This window comes from Marmota flaviventris, chromosome 8 (assembly GCF_047511675.1).
Source record: "Marmota flaviventris isolate mMarFla1 chromosome 8, mMarFla1.hap1, whole genome shotgun sequence".
Classification (NCBI taxonomy): domain Eukaryota; kingdom Metazoa; phylum Chordata; class Mammalia; order Rodentia; family Sciuridae; genus Marmota; species Marmota flaviventris.
Genome location: NC_092505.1, coordinates 51,284,384 through 51,301,870, shown reverse-complemented (window position 1 = coordinate 51,301,870; position 17,487 = coordinate 51,284,384). Strand labels below are relative to the sequence as shown.

Below are 17,487 nucleotides of genomic sequence, written 5' to 3'. Positions count from 1 at the left end.
TGATTTCTGTACTTGCCTAAGCCAGTGGAAAAACCACTGCTCTAGGAGTGAGAAAAGAAATGGTTAGAGAAACAGATTAGTACAGAGGTGTCGAAAAAGTAAAACAAATAATAAGCATTTGTTTACTTATTGGAACCTTTTCCTGATGATAATAAAGAAAGAGTCCTTTTGATTTATTTTAAATCTTTATTATAGGCCTAATGAGATTAACCAAAAGTTTCAATGGATCCATAGGGATAGCCTTGTTTTCTGCAGTTTCTGGAAGAGACAGGAATGATTGCCATGTAGAATCATCAGAAGAGAGTGCTGTAGAAGCTAAATAATATTTAAATGAATCAAAAAGACTTTAAACTACCAAAATTTATTCCTAGAGCCAATGGCACCTAAATAAATGATAAGAATTGGAAACAAGGCTAATGCTAACTATGGATATGTAACCTGTTTTTATAGTAAACTTCCTGGAGTGGATGGTCTGTCATCTGTGAAGTACATCTCTGCTTTCATCCTTTCCTAAATACAGCAGAGATAATATTGCTTTAACTGTGTCCGAACATGAATGGGGAGTAACTTGAGTATGAGCTGTTAGTTTTAAACAGTTATGTCTTACTCTACGCACTTTAGTAAGGTAAATTAGCAGATGGGTCAAATGACATTTTGTTGATTATTTGTCATGCATTTGTTGCTAGGAGTAATACTGTGAGTTTCCAGAAGCGGAATGGAACATTAACTTTTCTGTTAGTGGTTTTTATAGATGTTTACTTTTAGCATATATTTTGTGTTAGCATTCGCATATCAGAGAGATCATTCGGTCTTTGGTTTTTTGGGATTGGTATATTTCACTTAGCATTATAATCTCCAGTCCATCCACTTACCAGCAAATGCCATAATTTCATTCTTCTTTGTGGCTAAGTAATATTCCACTGTGTATAGATCCTTTTTATTTTGCTTAATTATTGCATTGTATAGGTAGATCAATTTGCTTCTTCGTTCATATGTTGATGAATTTATTAGTTATCTATTGTTGTTTAACAGATTAACTCAAAACTCATTGGTTTAGACAAAAACATATATTCTCATAGTTTCTTGGCAAGGAATTTGGGCCCTGGCTCTGGGTCTTTCGTGAGATTTCTGTCAAGATGTTGGTTGTTCTACAGTCATAGTCTTCACTGGGTCTGGGAGGATCCAATTCCAAGATATTTCACTCACATGGCTTTTGGCCAGATGCCTCAGTTCCTCACCAAGGCCATGTTTTCAGGGGTGCTTGAGTGCTTTCATAACATGGAAGCTGGTTACTTTCCAAACAGATGACCCAAGAGCAAGCGTAAAGAGGAAACATCAATACTGTTTATAACCAGGTCTCAGAAGCCACACGTTGTCACTTCCAATATTACTGTTTGGTGTAAGTAAGTCACTATGTCTAGCCCACACTGAAGGAGAGAAATAGCATCTGCTTTGGAAGGAAGGAGTGTCAAAATGCCTGGAGCAATGGCATGCATCTGTAGTCCCAGCTACCCAGGTGGTTGAGATGGGTGTATTGCATGAATCCAGGAGTTTGTGGCCAAGCTGGGCAACAGATTAAGACCCTAGACTTGAAGGAAAAAAAAAAAAAAAAGAATTTGTGGACATATTTTAGTCATGTGAACACAATTATGTGATTTGTTTTCAGCGTTTTTTTTTTTTTTTTTTTAAACTCCCCAACCCCCCAGTGCTGGGTATCAAACCCAGGGCTCTGTATATTCTAGGCAAGTGCTGTACCACTGAACCCCTAGTCTTCTTTAGCCCATTTCTAGGTTTTTGCTGTTACTGGTAAAGTTACTTATAAGAATATATGTAAAAATCTGTAAATACTTATTTCTTTGTGTAAATAGCTAGGGATAGACTGGCTAGTTGTAAAAAGGGTTATGTGTAAATAATTACAACTTGTACAGGTAACATAGTTTTTATAAAAGAATTATAAAACATTGCTGAGAGAAAAGAATTTCCTTTATAAGTGTTAAATTTCTTAGAAATTTTATCTTAAAAGAAATTTAAGAAAACTTCAGAAATTTGGAAATTGTTTTCCAAAGTTGATTGTACCACTTGATACCATCAGTGTGTGAGAGAGTTCTAGTTGTTCCATATGCTCATTAGCAAATTATATGGTCACTTTAAAAAATGATTATGGTTTTAATTTGAATTTTATTAATAACTAATGATGAACATTTATCTGCTTTTCATAGATCTTCTTTTGCCCATTTAAAAAGAAATTATTTTATTATTGAGTTGCAAGAATTTTTTCTATACTGTACCCCAGACATGTCTTTTGTCAAATATGTGTTATAGATATTTTCTCCTAAGCTTTGGCTTGCCTTTTTCATTTTTGTAGCAATATCTTTGAAGCACAAAAGTTTTTAATTTTGGCAAATTCAATTTATTTTTATTTTCTTCCATAATCTTAATTTGTGTTAAGTGTTTGCCTAACCCAATTCACTAAGATTTTGTTTGATGCTTTCTTTTAGAAGTTTAGATCTGTGATCCATTGGAAGCAAAATTTTGTGTGTGTCCCATGGAAAGTGTTGAGATTCTTAGCCCTTCTCTCATATGGCCCTCTTGTTGTTTGTTCCAACAGCATTTGTTCAATAAATTATCTTCTCCCTATTGGCACCTTTTATTAAAAAAAAATTGCATGTGTTGGTTATTTCTGGACTCTGCTGTGTTTCATTGATCTTTTTGATATCTTTACACCAATACCATACTGCCTTGAGTACTGTAACTTTCATATTAAATCTTGAAATAAGGTAGTATGGGTATTCCAACTTTGTTCCTCTTTTTCAAAGATCTTTTGACTATTCTAGGTCTGGGATTCCATTGAATCTATAGGTTAATTTAGTGAGAATTAACATCTTACTAACATTGAGTCTTCTAATCCATGAAAACAATATATTTATTTGCTTTCTTTAATTTCTGAGTATGTCTTGTAGTAGTTACTCTATAAGACTTGCATATTTTCGTCCTATTTGTCCCTAAGCATTTCCTGGTTTTTTTTTGATGCTATTGTCAACAGTATTTTTTAAAGTCCAATTTTCAATTGGTCATTGCTAGTATACAGAGATTCAGCCCATTTTTGTACATTAACTTGTTTCTGCAACTTTGCTAAACTGACTAGTATATTTTGGTAGATTCCATAGTATTTTCCATATAATTGATCATATTTGTGGATAAAGATAGTTTCATATTCTTCCTTTCTAGCTTCTATGCTTTTATTTCTTGATTGATTACATTACTAGAATTTCTAGTGCAACGTTAGATAGATGTTAGGATGTAAATACCTTTCTGCCATAAAATACCATGTTAGCTAGAGGTTTTTCCATACATCCTTTTTTTTTTTTGGATTAAGGAAGTTCCTTTACATTCCTAGATCCTTGAGAGTTTTCCTTTTTTTTTTAAATTTTTAAAGTCTGGAATGGATATTAGAATATTTGCTATGTTTTTCTGTGTTATATAGTTTCTTTTTAAGTCTGTTAATTTGTTGAATTATAGTGATAGGGTTTTGAATGTTAAATCAATTTTGCATTCTTGGGATAAATCCCAATTAATGATGTATTATGCTTATTTATATATTGCTGAATTTCATTATCATATAAAGAATTTTGGTATCTATGTTCATGAGGGATAGTGGTTTGTAGTTTTCTTTTTTTACAGTGTCTTTGGTTTTGTTCCTCATAAGAATACTTTTTCTGATACAATTTTTTTGAAGAGTTTGGTTAGCATTTTTATTCTCTCTTCAGTAAATGTTTGGTAATTTTCAGCAGTAAAGCTGTTTTTGTGTAGGGTTTTTTTTTTTTTTTTTTTTTTTTTGGCTGGGTGTATGTGTAAAAAGTACCCCACTGGTACTTTTTAATTAGAAGTTGAATCAGTTTTACAATAAGCATTTACATTATGTTTTATTTGCTGTATCACACATGTATCCATTTATTCACCCTTCTACGCAGTCATCAATCTACTTGTAACTGATGTAGTACAAAATAACTTATAGACAGTGCTATACTCTTAAATGCATTTCTATTTGAGTTTTATTTTTATATTTCTTGAAGTCAAATTAAAATAAAATTAAATGTAAAAATCTTAAGTGTACCATTCAATGAATTTTGACAAATGCATGCACTTTTGTAACTCATCCTTTTTAAGATATAACTAATTACCATTATCCAAGTTTCTCTCGTGCCTCTTATTGGGGAGTCCCAACCTACACTCCCAAATGTAAGTGCTAATATGATTTTCTTCCATAAAGTAGTTTTGTTTTTCCTAGAACTTCATGAGTGACTTCTTTTGCTTGGAGTAAAATTTTTGAGATTTATTTATATTATTGCCTTGTGTCAGTAGTTCACTCTTCCTAATGTTAATTTATAGTATAACTGAATTTCATTGAAGTCAGTCAGTATGTTCCATGTAATGCCATATGCTTAGTTTATGCCCTACTACTAGATGGTTGATTTTCATGAAGGTTGCTAGTGTTTCTTGAGAAGCATGGGTATTGTGTTTTGTTGGTTTATACTTCTTAATGTTTCTTTTCAATCAACCTAGTTATTCATGTTATTTCTTAATGGACTTAGAAAATCTCTGTGTTAATATTTATGCTTATGTTTTTCATCTTTTGTAGTTATTTTAAGTTTAAATGTAAAAAAATGGATTTCTTTCAATATATAACTTTATGGTTCTGACAGATGCATACATTTGGATGCACAATAGTCCATCAATCCTCAGAATGTCCTCCCATTACTCTTCCTCACCTGTACCAGTCAACCCTTCCCCTAATCTCCTGCTACTGGAAATTGCTGATTCCTACAGTTTTATCTTTTCTTAAATGCCAAATAAATTGTACAGTTTGGCCAGGCACAGTGGCACATATCTTTAATCCCAGTGGCTTGGGAAGCTGAGATAGGAGGATTTTAAGTTCAAAGCCAACCTCAGGAAAAGTGAGGCACTAATCAACTCAGTGAGACCCATCCCCACACAAAAAAATCATAGTTTGTATTTTACCTAGCAAAATGCATTGTGATTCCTCTATGTTGTATGCATTAATAGTTGTTCCTTTTTATTGCTGAGTAGAAATCTATTGTATGGATGTACCATAGTTTGTCTCTCTGTTTCATAGTTGAAGGACACTGGGTTGCTTCCATTGTTTTTTGGAATGAAACTGCCATAAATTTTGTGTACAGGTGTTTGTGTGAACCTAAGTTTTTATTTCTTTAGGAGTGGGATTGCTATGTTTTATGTAAGTGCATAACTTTATAGATCTATTTCTTTAATTTTGCTAATGTTATCAGTTTCTTCTTGCATTATCTTTGGTAGTTTTGTCTTTGAAGGATGTGTCCATTTTCAGTTCAAGTAATAGACTTATAGTTGTGCCCCACCCCCATAGGTTATCTTTTAAAACCTATACAACCTGCTGTGAAATAACCTCTATTGTTAGTATTTAAAGTATTTGTCATTGTCTTTCTTTCTGAACACTTTGGCTAGAAATTTATCAGTTTTATAATTTCAAAGAACCAACTTTTGATTTCACTGACTTTTCTATATTGATTTTCTGTTTTTTTAACTAGGTGATTTCTGCTTTGATACTTAACTATTTTCTCTCTTCTGCTTACTTTGGGTTTAATATAACAGAAAAAAGTCATTCTCTTCTTAGAAATAAATGACAGATTTTACAACCCTGTGCTAAGTCCAAATTTGGAGAGAATGAAATTGTGGTGCTATTTTTAATTAATGGAAGGACACAGGAATTTTTGTTGTTTTAAATATTGATTTTTTTTCTGTTCATGATCTCCTTTTCAAACTCTGAATGAAATAATTCTGTAAATTGTGAAGTACTTGGAATTCCAGTGACAAGTCCTATGAAATTTACCATAATCAGAGCAAACACTGTTAAAAGTATGGAATATCATTTAAGTGGGGCAAAATATTGTCCTTAGGAATAAGACTTTATTCTTGGCTCTAATCTTAGTGATTTTTTTTTTAAACCCAAAGGACTATATAGTTTTTACTTGAATTAAAAATATATCACCTTATCATTTGATAAGTGGATGGGACTGGTGAACATTATGCTAAGTGAAATAAGCCAGACTCAGAAAGATAAGGGTCAAATGCTTTCTCTCATGTGGAGATGGGGAAAAAAAGGAATTTATAAAAAAAGAGGAGTGGGTTTGAAAAAAATAGTAGGAAGACAAAAAGAGTGGAGGAAGGGATTTGAGAGGGAGGGAAAAAGGGAGGGTATGGGGAAGTACTGAGTAGTAAAAGCTACCAAATTATGCTGTGTCCATGTTTGAATATACCACCCATATACATATATATGTATGTTTATACATACATATATATACACACATATACACACAGCGTGTATATACATATATATATATATATAGCTTTTCCATTTATAATTATAACACATTAATTAAAATGATAATATAATAATATAATAAAAGGGAGATCAGTAGAGCAAGTGCTTCAGGGGAGGGAAGATGAGAGGGAAAGGGAAGATGTTAGGTTGATCAAATTGTTCACGTACAAATATGGCATAATGAATCTCATTATGTATAATTACAAAGCACCCATGAAAATAATCGAACAATTTTTAAAAAATTTATTTACACCCTCTAGTCTTTCCAAAAGTAAAATCTAATTAAGGTATCAGGCAGTTCTGGAGTTGTTTTCTTATGCGGTGCTTCCATATATTGGTGTAAGAAATATCAGCAGTGGAAGGAGTAGAATTTATATTCTTTTTTTTTTTTTGGTTGTCTTCCAAAGCCTGCATTAGAATTAAGGAAACAGGCCACTTTACTGTTTGAGCATTCTATTTCAGTGTTAAAGAAGCTTTATTTTCCTTTGTAAATAGAAGCATGTTTATTTTTGAGACAAATGAAATTAGCTTAAAATTGGTTTGAACTTCTTTTTTAAATGGTTATTTCTTTTGTTGTCTTTATAAGAAGAAATATGGGTGCTATTAGATTTGGAATATTGATGTCATATTTATAAAACTACAAGAAAATTATTTTGTTTATGTTTCTAATTACTCAATGTTAATATTTTATCTTTTAGATCCTGTTTGACCAAACTCAGAGATCAATTAAAGCACAACTTCAGAACTTTGTTAAAGAGTAAGTTAGTTGCAGTGAAGAGGAAGGAAAAATAACCAGTTAATGATCACATCTGGGGATTGGTATCTTGAACGAAATTATGGACAATGAAATACTGAAAATATTGGAGTTTTTGTTTGCTTTGTGTAATGAATATGGCATTTTTTTCCCCTGAGTTAATAATATAAGGGAATCAGATAGCATGTCTTTCAGTGAATCATTTATATCATGAGTATGTGTTCAAAATACATAGCTAAGGCTGTTATGGGTGTAAATTAAAAATATAGTGGCCTTTATATGTATCTATAAAAATACGTTTATGTATATACCTATGTATATATATAAAACTCAAATGTGGTTTAAATACTATTAGTTAACCATGAGAAAACTAAGTTATCTCTTGTTCTGTGGTATTTTTCTTTGAAGAGAAGATTAATGTAATATGTGAGAATGAGTTGTGGAAGCACATACTTTGTGTTATGTGACCTTTTATGTCAGTTATCATATTTTGTATGTGAAATAAAACTGAACAAAAAATTTTAAAAAGTCTTCCCATGTTAATAATGTAGTTTTTCTCTTTTAATTCCTGAGACTTTTATAAGATTATAATACTGCAGTCAGAATAAATTATAGAGATTATAAGATGTGAATAGTAACAGAATAGTTTTAGAGTTTATCCTGGAGATGATATCTCAGACTCTTTTGTTGTTGTTGTTGTTGTTTTGGTTGTGCTAAGGATTGAACCCAGAGTCTTGTGCATGCAAGGCAACCATTCTACTAACTGAGCTATGTCCCCAGCCCTGACAATCTTTATAATTACTTCATAATAGATTAACACTCAGACTGTCCTCATAGAATGTATACATAAAAATTTATGTCATCTTTGTTACAGAGTGTAGAAAGTCTCTTTTAGATGTATTTTATTAAAATTAAAAAACCTTTCATCTGCAAGTTATTTTATCTAATTCCCTAATAGTGAAAGTGAAGAGATGTTGTATTAGGTACCTAAAATCATTATCAAATCAAGGATTTCACATTTAATATTGAAAGGGATGTGGTTGGCTGTCACTGCCATAATTCTTTTAGAAACTTGTGTGTGTGTGTATGTGTGTGTGTGGGAAACTTATTGGTGTCCTTTGACCTGATACTTCCTTGTAGCAGTAAAATGAAGGTGTGTCTAAAAACAAAATGACCCCCCACCAAAAAAAAAGCTCTTCAGATTTCCAGGATTAATCACAAAGACTAATGAATTGTAATATTTGGGAAAGGATTTTGGAATCTTCATTTTATACAAGTGCCCTATGTGTATTACTGTTTAAAAATTATCTGATAAAATCATGGCACATGCCTATGGATTCATTTTCAGAAAAAAATTTACTTTGTTTTTGTTATGTTAATTTGACATTATACATTTTTACCTCAAGTTATATAGATTCCTACAATAAAATGTTAGCTTGCAGTATCAGGACTTATATATACAGGTAGAGCATACCTAATCTAAAATCTGAAATACTCCTAATCTAAAATCTGAAATACTCCAAATCTGAAATCTGAAACTTTTTGAATACTGGGGTTTGGATTTTTGAATTAGGGATGCCTAAAGTCTACACAGATATTCCCCCAAACAGGAAACTATGAAATCTGAAACTCTTTTGGTCATAGGCATACTTCTGAAAAGGATACTCAACCCCTTAGTGGAAAATAATATACATTTTAGTTGGAAGAGCTAGTGAATATCAGTGCACAATTAAATAAATAAATGGAGGAACATAAGAATTAAATTCAAAAGCTATTTTGTCAAAAGTTTTTGATCAAGAAAGTTTCATGAAAGCTTCATTGTTTTTATTTTTTAGAGATCTTAGAAAATTCAAAGATGCCAAGAAGCAGTTTGAAAAAGTCAGTGAAGAGAAAGAAAATGCATTAGTAAAAAATGCCCAAGTACAAAGAAATAAGCAGCATGAAGTTGAGGAAGCCACAAACATTCTGACAGCCACAAGAAAGTGTTTTCGACACATAGCCCTTGACTATGTGCTTCAGGTATGTATTTTATTATTATATGTTTTCAGTTTTACTAAATAGGGTGTTGTGTTTGATTGGACTAAAAAGAAAAAATAGCACTTTTTCACTGAGTTTAGAATTAAATTATGATCTTTTGTGAAAAAAATTCACCTGTCTAAATGTTTTTGTGTGTACACATACACCCATGTGTGTGGACATGTATGTCTTTGATTTCGAATTCTTCTTTTAACTTAATTATAACTTCCCCCATTTTGGAATGTTTTTAAAAAGCATTTTAAATTGCTATATGTATTTTATTCTATGGAGTTGATAGGTCAATTTAATTAATAGATGACCATCAGACTTTTATAATATTGGCAGTTTTTTCTGGTAATAGTGAAAATATAATTTTTATTAATTTTATGTTAGCATCTTTATATATACATCCTTTGCCACATTTCTGATTATTTCTATAGAGTAGATTCTTACAAGTATTAAGGCTCACTGTATTGCCAAAAGAAAAATATTTCTGGAAGTAGTGTTCTCATATTTTTGCATTAGATACTACTTTTAAAAATTAGAGATCTGGGGCCAGGGTTGTAGTTCTATGGTAGAACTCTTACATAGCATGCTCGAGACCCTGGTTTTGACTTCCAGCTCCACAAAAACCATAACAACAAAACAAAACAAAACAAAACAAAAAACAAAAACCCTAGAGATCCATATTTGGTACATTCCTTGTGATCTTTTGTCCAATGTATAATTAAAACTAGTTTGAATGTGATAGGTTTCCAAAGGAATTCAAGACACATGAAAAATGAAGGCATAAGATATTATTTCACATGTACATTATATTGCTACATCATGGAGTTTAAAGCTTAAAAGCTTAGGGAATTCCCTCGTCCAGATCTCCCTTTACAGATTGTTGACTTCAAGATGATTATAGGGTATTTCTTAAAAAATATTTTTCTGTATACAGAAACTTGGCAGAACAGTAGAAACTGAACTTTAAGATTTTTTTTTCTAGTTAAATTTCTTTTCAGTAGGTGGAAAGTTAAATTTTTTAAAATGCAGTATACTCCGTTTGTGACTCTATTCTGTAGAATAGAGTCATCTGTGTTTGCTCTGTCCTGTGTCCTACCTCATTTTCATACCCTTTCCTGCCACAGCGTGAGTCCGCCACCTCTGACACTTCTCTGAAGTGGCTCATACAAAGGTCTTATTCCTTAGGCATATTTTAATTTTTATCCTACTTGGCTCTTCTGTGTCATTGAGATGGTAGACCATATCCTCCTTCTTGAAATATATTTTTGCCTTGATTTACTTGAAACCCCTTTTAGGTTCGCCTCTAACTCCTGTTTCTTGTCAGTTTCAATTTGTTTCTCAGCCTTCTCTCCTTTATCTGTAATTCTCAGTCTTCTTTTTGGGGTTTCATCTTTGGTCCCCTCTCTTCTTACTTTCTTATTCTTTGACATCCTCATCATGTCCCTTGCTTGAATTGCTCAACCTGTACATGGAAGAAAAAAAATCTATTTTTTAACAGAAGTGCCCCATTCTCAGTGTGTCTAAAACTGGGGCTGGGGATGTGGCTCAAGTGGTAGCGCGCTCGCCTGGCATGCGTGCGGCCCGGGTTCGATCCTTAGCACCACATACAAACAAAGATGTTGTGTCCACCGAAAGCTTAAAAATAAATATTAAAAAATTCTCTCTCAAAAAAAAATAAAAAAAAAATAAAAATGCTTCTGTCTTTTCCTTTCACTTAGCCTCTTAGAAGTTCAAAATGGGAGAATCATACTAGCTATTTTTATTCTAAATTACCATATCTAGCTACAAACTACTCTGGAAACGCCCTTCATTTACCTCTTAAATTGGTTTTCCTTATCTTTGCTGTTTTGTGTATGGAGCATTGAGGTATTCTTGTACAATTGGCCTTCCTAACACTGACTTTACCTGCCCTGTCACTGATTGTCTGTCATCCCTATGGTCAGTATTATGCAGATTTCTCCAAGAATGAATCATTCTTGCCTCTACTGCATTTAGATCACTTTGCACATTTACTGTAAAGATGTATTTATGTATCTTTTCTATTCCAAGATTGTATCCCTAACTTCTAGTCCAGTGGTTGAAAAATAGGTAATAAACTTTTTTTTTTGAAAGAGCAAAATACTTAATGCTATGAATTTTTATATGTGAGGGGAGTTTAGCTAAAATATTCAATACTTTCAAACTTACACCTTATAAATAATCCATTTCCTTTGGTGTTCAAACCTCTCTCCGCCTCAGAAAAATATTTGATTTTTCTGATGAGAACTGTTGTTTCACTTTATTTTGTGACTATAGAATAGTAATAAATATCCAAAGGTATAAAGTTTATTATGCTTTAATGTCTCTGTTTGAATGTACTGTTTTTTTTTTCAAGAATGCAAATGCAGTTTTTTGTTTCCAAATAGAAAAAAAAAAAGGGATATAAAACAGGTACTTTTAACAGTTTTAATAGTTTTCAAAGTTTGTATCTTAGGCTGTTCTCAGTCTCTGCTTCTATTTCTATTGGATATTAATATTCGAGCTCAAAACGCAGTGGGGTTTGAAATAGACATGCAAAACAAACTAATGCTTAATTAAAAGAAGTTATTTAGAACAGAGCATGGTGGCACACACCTGTGATCCTAGCTACTTCGGAGACTGAGGCAGGAGGATTGCAAGTTTGAGATCAGCCTTAGTGAGATACTATCTCAAAATAAAAAATAAAATGGACTGGGATGTACCTCAGTGGCAGAGAGCACTGAGGTTATTTAGGCTTTTAGAAGGTTATATAGATTTTTCTTGTTCTTTTTTTGTCTTATAGTCAAAGCTTTAAAATTATAAAATAGAGAATTCAGCAGGAAGGATATATTAATAATAATTATTAATAAATTTTTAACAGTACTAGCAAAGAGTAAATGATTCTAGAGTCAAGAGATCCCATGAAAGGCAAATCTATTGGTTACTTGTCTTTTGTTAAGTTTAGTCTAGTTACAATATTTAAGGTTCATTATTTTATTTAGGGAATTGAGTGCTTAATGTGTGCTGCCTGGGGGACTAAAGCTAAGATTAAGGCAAAGATCCTGATCTTATGAAACTAATACTTGAGCTTGGGGGGGGGGAAAACAATAAGGAAACGTATGGTAGTTTTAAATGCTGCAGGTAAAATTAATCACGCCAATGTGCTAGACAGTGTGCGAGGGACTGCATTAGACCTTTGTGAGGATGAGGTAGTTAAGGGCTGACTAGTAAGAGATAGCCTCAAGCCCATGAAAGCAGCACATCCAGAGTATAGACAGAACAGCTAGTACAGAGGCAAGCTGGTGGGAGGGAGGTCTTGGGTTGTGGCTGCAACTGCAGCCCAGCAGGGAGAAAGTAATTGAAAGGTAGTTGGAGAGGGAGGCTAGGGCCTCATCACATTGGGCCTTGCCAGACAGAGCAGGAACACAGAGGGTTTTAAACTATAGGATCTTATTTATATTTTCAAAAGATCGTTCTGGTGCCCACGTGGATCATGGATTGTACAGAATTGAGGGGAAACAGAGACTAGTTCATAGACTATTTCAACTGTCTAGAGTAGAGGATATGGTGATACAGTGAGAAGAATTTGCAATCAGGCTGTATGTTGATGTGCAAATAGATAAGGTAAGATCAGAAAAATATGGAATTCTCAGAATTCAAATATCAAAATAGTTCTATCACTTGGATATTATAATTTAAATAGCCAAGTATTTATTGAGTTAAAAATGGTTGAGAATTTTGTTGGTATGTTCATCTTAACTTTTTGCAGAAAAAGGGTCAAAGTATTAAAAACTTGTGCTTTGGTCTTATTTTGGAAAGTATTAAACCATCAGGATAAACAGTTTTTACAATATTGAAAAATGGTTTAGTTTCTTAAATAATGCATAAGTGATTAACCAAGTGTATTTTCCTTTAGATTAATGTCCTTCAATCAAAAAGGAGATCAGAAATCCTAAAATCAGTAAGATATTAATTGAAATAATGTTTTAAATATTTTAATGTAAAATTATATAAGTATTTATAGCAGCATCTAGTATATACATACTTGGTTGATTGATAATTGCTATTTTTGATCTTTATTTGTATATCTTATATCACAGAAATGATTTATTGTGTTTCCTTCTTGTTGTAGTTTATGTGCCTCATCTATTAATGCACTGTGAATGCATTTATTTTCTATTATTTTAATACAGCACTGTACATATACTAAATGCTCAGTGCTATTTTGTGGATAACTGCAAATGGTTTGTGTAAAAGCCTATGAGAATATTTCAGAATTTGCTTTGAAATGTATAAAAATGAAATACTATAGCTTTTAGATTTTGAATTTTCTCTCATTCCTATTCTTAGAATTTTTTTGCACAGCTGAACCAGGTGTGGTAGTGCATTCCTGTAATCCCAGCAATTTGGAAAGCTAAGGCAGAAGGATCACAAGTTTGAGGCCAGCCTCAGCAAACTGGCAAGACCCTGTCTCAAAATAAAGGGCTGGGGATTTAGTCAGTGGTATAGCCTCTAGGTTCAATCCCTAGTACCAAAAAAGAAAAAAAAAATTCTGCATAACTATTTCAAAGTGTTTGCATATTTCTCTATAAACAAACTTGAGTTTTGTCTTTTCATCTTTTGTATAATTGTTATTCACCAAATTGCATTGAGCATTTAGTATATGTACAACACATAAAATAGACTTTTAAAATATTTTGAGATTGAGTAGTTAAGTGAGTAGTATCATTTGGATAATTTTTTCCTTAAAGTTGATGTGTCAGTTTTTTGGTTTGTTCTTTGGTGTCCAGTTACAAAATGAATGGGATGAAATTTGAGGATCATTGTTTTTTTTTTTTTTTTTTCTTAACCTTTTTGTCTCCAGTGACAATGATATATATTTAATACCTGCCTCCTCCTTTGATCTTAAAGCCAACTAGAAAGTGAGCAGCGGGATGGTATATATGTGGTGTGGCACTCTTTTTTGAGAACTTTCAAAATAATATGTTCTCTTTGAATTTGTTAGCAGATAAATTTTTTTTTTCTCTCCCAAAACTACGTACTTAAATGTTCTCACCTAGATTTTCCCTAAACTTTGTTATATTCATGTTGTATCTTACCAGGTAATTAGGTTATACTTACTGTTTTTAAATGCTGTTTATACTATGCTTGTTTTCCAGATTGACAATAATGGGTGGACAGTAATATTTTATGATGCTTTTTTTTATCAGGTAGAATTCTACCACTTAAATGTACCAGGGATGAACAAACTTTTTTTTTTTTTTTGGTAGGGGGGTAAAAGCTAGGTAGTAAATATGATAGGTTTTACAGGCCTTGTGATCTCTGTTGCTGTTACTCTGCTGTGCCCTTGTAATGAGAGAGCAGATATAGGTTCATATATAAATGAATAGTTTTGGCTGTGTTTCCAATAAGCCATTTACTTATGGACACAAAAATTTGAATTTCATATAATCTCTACATATCATGAATTTCTTATGTTCTTTTCATTTTCTTCCAATCATTTAAAAACATAAAAGCCATTCTTAGCTTACGGGCCATCCAAAAACAGGTGGTAAGACTTGATATGCTGTGCAGGTTTCAGTTTGCTCACATGGAGTGTCTTGCAGATTACCTTTACCTATGAGTGAATACTTAAGTAATTTCCTTGTTTTTGACATTAAAGCATAGCATTTTAGTGATCATTCTAATGAGTAATTTGATTATTGCTTTAGGATAGATTCATAGAGAAGGGATTACTTACAGAGGTTAAACATTCGGTAAGGTTTTTTAAAAATATTGTTTAATTTCAAAGGTTATATAATATTTCCACTAATAGTGTGTGTGTATAAACATTTCTCCATGCATTACAGTTTTCCTCTCTCTTCCACCATTGGTAGATAGAAATTGTGATCTCATTTTTGAATTTTTCATTTCATTAATTCAAGTGAGTTTCAGCATTTTTTTACCACACTGTTTTGGCCACTTGCATAACCTGTAATATGTCCTTTTTCTCTTATTCTGTTGGAGTATTCATTTTTTCATACTGATTTGTAGCATCCCTTACATATTAAAGTTATTAACTCATTGTCATATGTTTTTTTTCCTAGTTTGTCATTTATCTTTTAATATGAGTTTTGATGTATAGGCAGATTTTACATTTTTTGTAGTCCTAGCTATTAATTTCTGCCTACCCTCTTTTTAAAAAGAACTTTGTGTGTTTTTAAAATTATATTCATAAAGTTATATAATCATTACCATGTTCTAATTCTAGAATGCTTCTCTTTTTGTGAGTTTTGTGTTTTCAACTTTTGTATAATTGTTTTTTTCTCCTAGAAACAGAATTTTCTGTGGAGGATTCTTGAGAATTAAGGACCTTGTGACCTACTTTAGATTTCAGAGAATTAAACAGATGCTTGAGATTGCTAAAAATAACATGGATGTTTGAATATTTTCTTAATATTTCACATTTAATTATATAATTCCTTTCCATGTAAAACCTAATAAAAATACGGATAATTTTTCTTTTGGCTAAGTAAAATATAGAAAAACTTGGAAAAATAGCTCAGCCCTTAATGTCAGTTTTGAACTTGTGGAATGAATATAAAGAAATCTCAATGTTGGCAAAGTATGTTGACTCAGTTTATTTTTGATATCTTGAGAAACAAACTGAGCATTCCCTACTTTACATTGTTATTAATGATCTTGTAGGTTGTAAAGTGTTTGTGATTGCTTTAAGAGCTTTATGTATTTCCGCTTCTTATCTTTTTGTGTCTTATTTGCTTAAGGTTTACCAGTGAATTTATTTCAAGGAACATATTGATATTTTCTATTGTTCCTAGAAAGATAGTGAAGTTATTGAAAATTTGATTATTTGAATAAAATAAACAAAATTTGATCATCTAGATAAAACATAAACAACTAAAAGTTTGTGCATTGTTAAAATTTTAAACCACTGGAAAAAATTTTAAATATATAATTTTTTCTGATAGTATTTGCAAATATTTAATAAATACTCTTAAGAAAAATGACTTAGTTTTAAGTAGGCTTTACATTTTGAGTTCTTGTACAATAAATTTTAAATTCCCAAATACTTACCTAAGGAATTGATTTTAAAATAGCATTTTTTTTCCCTTTTAGATGTTATCCTTTATGTATGCCCATTTGGCCTTCTTTCATCAAGGATATGATCTATTTAGTGAACTTGGGCCCTACATGAAAGATCTTGGAGCACAGGTAATGTTGAACTGTATTTTTTGATTCTGTATTATATATGATTTTTTTTTTTGGGGGGGGGGCGGGTGCTGGGGATTGAACTCTTGGCCTTATGCATGCTAGGTAAGCAGTCCTACCACTGAGCCACATCCCCAGCCCTTGATATTTGTATTTGAAAGCATATTGGGTGATTTGATGTTTCATTTACTTAATAAAGAAGTTTGATTCTATAGCAGAATCTATATGCATGGGTTAAATGTGTAACAAAGGAAGAAATTAAAGGTAAAAATAATCTTATGCTATAGATTTTATCTGAGGGTACTAAAAAGGAGAATGTAATAATAATGTGTATTTTTAAGGACACATAGCTGGATTTATTTTTAAATTTCTTATATTTGAATAATTGAGTTTTATTCTAACTTGCTTTCATTTTTCTAAAAGTTATATTTTGGTATTTGAATAGTGACATTTTAGAACCTTAGAATTATGCAGCTGAAAAATTTTCATTGCACACAGACATATTTGGGTATCTGTGTGTTTTAGAATTAAGTGTGTGCATAAGAATATTATATGTATAGAAATTATTTTTTACTTTTGATCAGAATTTTATGTTAAATATGTTTGAAGTCCCCCCCCCCCCCCTTTTTGTTGTTGATACTGGGGATGAGCCCCAAGGCCTACAGTGAGCTAGGCAAGTGCTCTAGTACTGCACCACACCTCCAATCCCTAGGGACATTGTTATTTATTGATTGATGAGTTTTCTTGAACTTTTTAGGTGGTATTCTTTCCCAAGATGGTTCAGTATACTTTTTGAAGGGAGGTGATTAAGGATGAAAAACAGAGTCTAGGGAAATTGGAGAAACAGAGTGAAATGAGAATTGCAATCACTAACCGACGTATGTGTGTGGGATGCATGTGGAGATGGTGTGGGGGCAGTATGGCAAGTATGGCTTGTGCTGTGAATCACACATCATCTATATTAACTTTCGAAAGAAAGAACAAGTCACCAGACTGTTAACTATGTGCCCTGTGTATATCAGTTGGGATAAGGTTTGTTTGTAAGGGATAGAAAATTGAGAATACTGTAGCTAACACAGAATTTCAATTCTTGTAAAAGAAGTCAAAGTCTTCTAAAAGTCAAATG

At 32.0% G+C, this 17,487-nt stretch overlaps 1 protein-coding gene across 3 annotated transcripts in view; it reads left to right on the top strand.

The window, feature by feature from the left end:
• The window catches only part of Acap2 (ArfGAP with coiled-coil, ankyrin repeat and PH domains 2), a 130,761-nt gene that overhangs the window by 60,829 nt on the left and 52,445 nt on the right, over positions 1-17,487 (top strand). For all 3 annotated transcript variants that reach the window (XM_071615204.1, XM_027936116.3, XM_071615203.1), the window contains 4 exons: positions 7,075-7,133; positions 8,966-9,149; positions 13,069-13,113; positions 16,269-16,364. In XM_071615204.1, coding sequence (XP_071471305.1) covers positions 7,075-7,133; positions 8,966-9,149; positions 13,069-13,113; positions 16,269-16,364 — 384 coding nt within the window. The remainder of the gene's footprint in view (positions 1-7,074; positions 7,134-8,965; positions 9,150-13,068; positions 13,114-16,268; positions 16,365-17,487) is intronic.